The sequence below is a fragment of the Pteropus vampyrus genome, unplaced genomic scaffold (genome assembly GCF_000151845.1).
Source record: "Pteropus vampyrus isolate Shadow unplaced genomic scaffold, Pvam_2.0 Scaffold426, whole genome shotgun sequence".
NCBI classification, from domain to species: Eukaryota; Metazoa; Chordata; class Mammalia; order Chiroptera; family Pteropodidae; genus Pteropus; species Pteropus vampyrus.
In genome coordinates this window covers 152,097-158,297 of record NW_011889207.1, presented here as the reverse complement: position 1 = coordinate 158,297, position 6,201 = coordinate 152,097, and the positions used below count along the sequence as shown (strand labels likewise).

Sequence of the window (6,201 nt, the reverse complement as noted above, 5' to 3'; positions counted from 1 at the left end):
GGGCAGGTCGGGAGGTGGCCGAGAGCTCACGCTGGCTATTTCTCTGAGGCGCTCACGTCTGGTTCATGGAGCTCTGCAGTGTGCCCGGCCGAGGCAGCTCCTGTCACCGGCCGCTCCGTCTCATCATAAGAAAGTTCTTAAACAGAACCCAAACTCATAACTTTGGTCTGTGGGTCCCATTCTGTCCCTTGGAACCTCACAGAAGTCCAGCCCTTTCCTTGCAAAAGCCCTTGAGGTACTGGAGGACAGCTACCCCGTCCCCTCTGGCACTTTCTCCACGGGATGAAGGAGAGGTCAGCGGTTTCCAGCATGCACGTCTTCAGGCCCCAGCTCCATTGCATGCTTCCCCCCTCCCCCACGAGGTCTCACAGTGCGTGCCCGGCCAGCTCTCCGTCACCACTGACCGCATGAGCGGGTGAGCCCCCAGCACCCTCCCGTGAACTGCCGTCAGTGCGCACCCCTTCTTCTTGGCACACGGGGTCCACTCTCATCACACGTTGAGTTAGCCGCATCGCAAATTGAAATCGAATCAAGTTAGAGAACATTTAAAAGCTTATTGTGCACAGGAAAGGACAGTTCGTGAACTGGGAGGCCTTGGGTAAGCTCAGAATGGGAGGGTTAGGGCTGGGTTTATGGAACCGCGTTCTGGGGGCGCGGGGCCTTGTGGCCGTCGAAGCCCACGTTCCTTTCTGGGCAGCAGGACTGTGTGAGCGTATGCAGGTGACGGGCCGGGAGGCTATGCGGCCACGCTGAACCGGGGACACCTTACGTTCATTTAGGTCAGGGCCGACATTTTGGGGAGATCGGGTTAGTTTTAAGTTTCGATTACGTGCCTGTGCGTGTTTGGTTTAGGGGTACAGTCAAACCACGGCCTCTGTTTTTGCGTTTTCTTTAACCGTCGTCAGTGAGAATGTCCACCTTCTGGGACTCTTTCTGGAAATGTCCCTCCCTCTCTTTCTGAAAAGCTTCAACACAGGTGCACACAGCTGGGGGCTTCTGGCTGCCGTGCGCTGGGTCGCAGCTGTCCCCACGGCCCAGGTCTGTGACATTAGGGCCCTGGCCCCAGGGGCAGCGATGTGGGCAGGGGCCGGGTCCGCGGCGTGTGAGCTCGCGGGAGGCGTGGCGGTTCCCGGGACCGAGCTTGGCTCCCGGACGGACGTGTTCCCGTGTCTGCCATCCGCAGGGTCGTCTCCTTCCCACCTGCCGAGGGCTCCCCTGTCATCGGCGGGCTGTCCTTTCTCTGGGATGGCTGGACCGTCTCTGTCAGCCCTGGGCCTCCTCCCGTCCGATCTTGGCCTTCGATCTGTGCTGGCCTTCGTGCCGGAGATCAAAGATGTCCCCGGGGCTCGAGCCAGGCTGGAGACTTCCGTGAGCCTCCCTCATCCCGGCGGAATCCGCGCTCCTGGGAAGGCTGCGGGGCATCTTTGTGGGCGGGGCCCTGGGGAGCAGCTGGCTCACCCCAAAGCTGGAAAACGGAAGAGGAAAGCTGTTCCGGCCGGGCAGGGAGGCCAGGGAACTGTGATCCGGGCGTGTGGAGGCGCTCGGGGCTTGAGATGGCAGGAGGTTTGGAAAGGTTTGCTGTGGCCTGGGAAGGAAGCGCTCTAGCCCTGTGGGTTCACCGCCAGCCCGGTCACCGCCAGCCCAGTCACCGCCTGCCCGGTCACTGCCTGCCGGGTTCACCGCCTGCCCGGTCACCGCCAGCCCGGTCACCGCCTGCCCGGGTTCACCGCCTGCCCGGTCACCGCCTGTCTTGTCACCGCCGTCTCTCCAGCGCCTGGCACTGGGTAGGTGGGCGAATGAATGAATGAGGAGGCAGCATCCAGATCTTTCCTGTGCGCCCCGGGCATGTCCCCACGCCAGTAGGAGCTCTGGGAGGGTGCCGGGTGCCGGGCGCCGAGGGGGCCTCCCGTTGGGACCCTGGCTTCACCGCCTGTGGCTTCGTGGGGCCAGACCAGTTCCCTGACGAAGGGGCCTACGAGCCGCCCGAGCTGCCCCCAGGGCTCCCTGGGGCTGTGCCTCGTGCTCCGGGCCGGCGCTTGCCGTCCGCAGACCCGGTGGGCCTGCGGGCCCCGCATCACTGCTCGACTTCCTGTCCCGGGACCTCCCCTAGACCCTCTCTGGCCTCAGAGCATCTCGAAGCTTGAGAGACGGGGGGCAGTCCCAGTGCTGGAGGGCCCTCAGTTCAGCCAGAAGGTCCTCCGCTGGGGCACCCCAAACAAGCTGAGTAGGAAAGGGGACCAAGGAGGTGAGTGGGAACCCCCTGACCTCTCAGGAGGCTGGAGGTGGACATAAGCCTTGGGGTCCAGGTCAGACCTCAGGGCACAGTTGAGGGGCTGCCGTTGCTTGTGACCGGCAGGTCTTGCTGCTTCTCTGCCTGTTTGCGTAGCCCAGAGGCCACGGCCTACGTTTCCTCCGCGGCCGAGGGGCGCAGGGCGTGGGGTGAACCAGGCTGCCTGGCCTTCCAGAAATCCAGCCAGATGGCCGGGCCGACAGCTCTGCTTCTCCGATCTGTGCTCACCTCAGAGGCACGCTCAGTCCGGCCTTCTGACGGGGATGCGGTGTTTGTGGGTGTCACGGACGGACTGGGGACCCCTTCTTCCATGTGACTCCCCACCCCCGCTTCTAGCCCTTTCCATCAGAAGGCAAGGAGCGGAAAGATGCTGCAGCGCAAAGTCCCGGACCTGGGGCTCTGGGTGTGGGCGGGTCTCGGGTCCGCTGGCCTCTCTCAGGTGTCAGCGTGTGCACAGGTGAGCCTGCCTTGTCACAGGTGAGGGTGGGGGGTCCGAGGCCCCTTTAAGGAGGCCCCTAGCAGCCCTGCTGAGGGGTCTGTTTTCTATTCCCACTCAAGGCTCTCCAAAGAAGGGGCGCACGTGAGCCGCACAGGGATGGCAGGCGGCGGGGGGCGGGGGGGGGGCCGGGGTCAGGGGGGAAAGAGCACACGTGTTCTTGGGATCAGCTTTATTCCACATTTCACCTTCACCAGGGAGAAGAAGCTGGAGAGCAGACCAGCCCGCACCACACAGACAGACACACGCCACGTCTCTGACGAAAGCACACAGTGGAAGTTCGACCCCACGCGCCCCGTCTCGTCGTTCCATTTTTTTTCTTTTTGTTCGTTTCATTTTTTTAAAGCACAGCCGACATTCTAATGTCCAATTACTGGCTGTCCTTCCTTAGAAAGCAGAGCTAAAATTACCCCAAATTTGACTTTGGCAACGCCACACCCATGGTGGTGGCGGTCAGGACAAAAGTCTATGGAACGGAAGGAGATCCCGTCTGGTTCGAGGCTCCGGCGAGAGGCCGCTGCTCTGGGAGACGCACGCCCAGCGCTGGGGGGCTTTCCCCCCAGCGGAGCTGAGCTACGCTTCTGCCGTCTGCCCCGACAGGCGCCCTGCTCCTACGGCTGAGAACTTCTGCCGGGCTGCCGAGAACAACGCTTAATCACAGAGGCCGACGACATGCAGAGACAACTATCTTGAGAGACACAGAGCCAGTCCTGGAACACCGAGGGAGCCAGGAGGCAAGAGCAGGTGCACACAGAGGTACCCACGGGGGAAGGCCACCCTGCCATGGGCGGGGGGCGGCTTTCCATCTGCGGCCGTCTTCTCGGCCCCAGATGGCGTTATGAGCAGCTACTTTGCCTTGCCAGGGAGCAAGCACTTCTCCTGGACGCTCTGTGGGCAGATCTCCACACGTTTTGTCTGAGACAGCTCCTGGCAGGGGTCCTGGCACGGAGGAGGGCAGGGGTCCTGGCACGGAGGGGGGCAGGGGTCTTGGCCTTGCTGTGGGCAGCTTTCTAGGTTCAACTCCTGGCCCTGAGGAAGACACACCTCCTGAGCCTGCACGGTGCTCTTCTCTTGGCAGGGGTCCTGGCATGGCGGGGCGCACACCGCCTCGGCCTTTGCCTGGCACGGCTCCTGGGTCTTTTGAAGACACGGAGGAGGCTCGCATGGCTGCTTGCTCTGCTGCTCGTGAAAGGACATCCTCGGGCGATTCGCAGAACCTGAAACAAACACAAGGTTTGAAATCATCTGCATTCAGAGTACCAGGCTGGGGCCCGAGGGACGAAGGGGAGGGCGGGGGTGGGGAGTGCATGGTTCCTGACCCTAAGGATTCATTTCTCTGCTGCTTTTCGTCCTGTCCCCTTTTCTGGCCCAGGTTCGACTCCCTCTGACGCCCACTGCTCGGGGGGGTGGGGGCCTTCCCGCAGCGTTCCGTTCGTCTGGATATCCACGGCCCCCAGCCCCGGTCCTCCCACGGTTCTTCTATTTGACTCAATGTTTTGGAAAATCAGGTGCAAGCGACTAGCTAGAACACGCCGGATGACTTGAGAGGCCCAAGAAACGGCAAACGACTGAAAACTCAGGAAGCGCAGTCCGGCGGAGGGAATCAACAGTGGCCTCACGGGGACCGGGCGGGTAGGGGGAGAGGGCGTGACGTCCCCTTACCTGACCTCCGACAGGACCCAGCAAGGACCGTGCAGTGCGGAGCCCAGCCAGGCGCCGACTTTTATACAGCGCTCAGCCCAGCCTCCCACGGGAACCAGCGGCCACGTGGGCCAAGGTCCTAATTGGGGAGTCCCCGTAACAAGCTTCCTCTGAAAGTGCCCATTGCTTGAGTCACTGCTTGGGCTGCTGGCTAATCAGCCTCCGCTGTGGCCTCTGGGTCCTCAGCTGACCTCAGCCGGGCGGGCCTGCTCACACCTCTCGTTAGAAGCGGCAGCGGGAGAAAGCTCATAAAACGTTATCGCGGTCTGTGACTGCGGGATCGGGCTCCGCGTCTGCCCGGGCTGGTTCAGGAGGTGGTGACAGATAAGAGCCACCTGCTCATCTCGTCTTCACCCACGAGAAGTTTGTGCTTGAGGCTTGGGGTCCGTCTGGGTCAAGGGCACGTCTGGCCTCGTTCAGACATTTCCATGGATGATTCTTCATCGAGCTCGGAGAGTCCCACTTCCAGATCCAAGAAAGATGCATCTTCCAGGGGTTCCAAGCCAACGAAGGACCTACGGCCTGCGGGGAGAGCGATTTTCCTGCACCGAGGTCTCGCGAGAGGTCGGAGTCGCCTGTTCCTCCCGGGTCCGTGGAGTAGGGTGGCGGGAAGAAGCCAAGGCAGGTGACCTTCACGCTCTCCGCCTTGATTTACGACGCTTCTGAAAGTGGCGTTCTGAGTTTTCACAGCGGCCGGAGAACAGGACGGAACAAGGCCGGCCTCTTTGCCTCTGGAAAAACTTTTCTTAGAACTCAGGTCAATAAAACCCAGGGGCATGAAGGGAAGAGTTTCAAAGCAAACGCACCCAGCTTTCTCCACTCCTAGCCCCGTCCGGGCTGTCGCTTCTGCCCGCGTGCCCCCCCGCTCTGTGCCGGCCAATGTCCCGAAGCAGTTGCCTGGGCTCCCTCAAGTCTACAAGCTTGAGGAGCCCTCCCCGATGGCTCTAAACTCGAGGGGATCTCACCTCTTTCCGGACCCCCAGAGTGTCTATCGTTTGTGCTATTTACGTGACATTTACTATTTTCACTGGGAATTCCAGTTATTTATGTACAAGATCTTGTTACTGTCCTGGGTTGTAGGTTCCGGGAGGGTAGGGGCTATGCCATAGATACAGAAAGTGGCAGATTAGTGATTCCTGATGGAGTGAGGGCATTCATTAAAGGGTGAAGAAGGTGGAAACGGGGGGCGGCTGGGAGGAAAGGAGGCTCTCCTATAACGGAAAACGGGAGAAGAGTCACTAAGAAAGGAGCCCCTGGACCTTAGGGTGGTGGCCTCGTGCTTGTTTGCCGAAGTCGACCGAGTCTGAGAGACTTTAACGATGACGGCCCCCTTAACTCGAAGGAGTTCGTCCGGGCCGTTTCCTAAGACAGGTGTTTGGTTACCATCGTAAGTTCCTTCAAGGATTTACACAGTTTTGGATGCCTGACCCCTAACAGGTCTTTAGGGAGTGAGTGGCGGGAGACCAGGCGACTCTGGCCTGTAGGGCTGATGCTGGGGTCGGGGTCGACGCCGCCTCTTTTCTGTGGAATGTTGACTCAGACAAAGCGACTCGTCAGAGCCCGAGGAAGCCAGGGATTCTCCATCACTGGGTCCCTTCGTGCATCCTGTCTGTCATCCACGGCCCTCCTGTCACGGGGCCCACAGTCTCATCGAGGAGACGGGCAGAGGTAAGCCCTCTGCCCCAGGAGGAGGCCCCTCTCTTTGTCTTGGGGG

General features: G+C 60.9%; 1 protein-coding gene across 2 annotated transcripts; it reads right to left on the bottom strand.

The window, feature by feature from the left end:
• Positions 1-2,943: 2,943 nt before the first annotated feature.
• LOC105306159 (proline-rich protein 9) lies at positions 2,944-4,482 on the bottom strand. Of its 2 annotated transcripts, none has more exons than XM_023523871.1 (2): positions 4,449-4,482; positions 2,944-4,003 (listed from the first exon to the last, which is right to left on the bottom strand). In XM_023523871.1, exon 2 carries the CDS (start codon positions 3,981-3,983, stop codon positions 3,633-3,635), a length of 351 nt encoding a protein of 116 aa, XP_023379639.1. In that variant the 5' UTR covers positions 3,984-4,003; positions 4,449-4,482; the 3' UTR covers positions 2,944-3,632. The 2 variants fall into 2 exon arrangements, with proteins under 2 accessions (XP_023379639.1, XP_023379640.1); XM_023523872.1 differs by lacking the exon at positions 4,449-4,482 and adding an exon at positions 4,106-4,142.
• Positions 4,483-6,201: the final 1,719 nt, after the last annotated feature.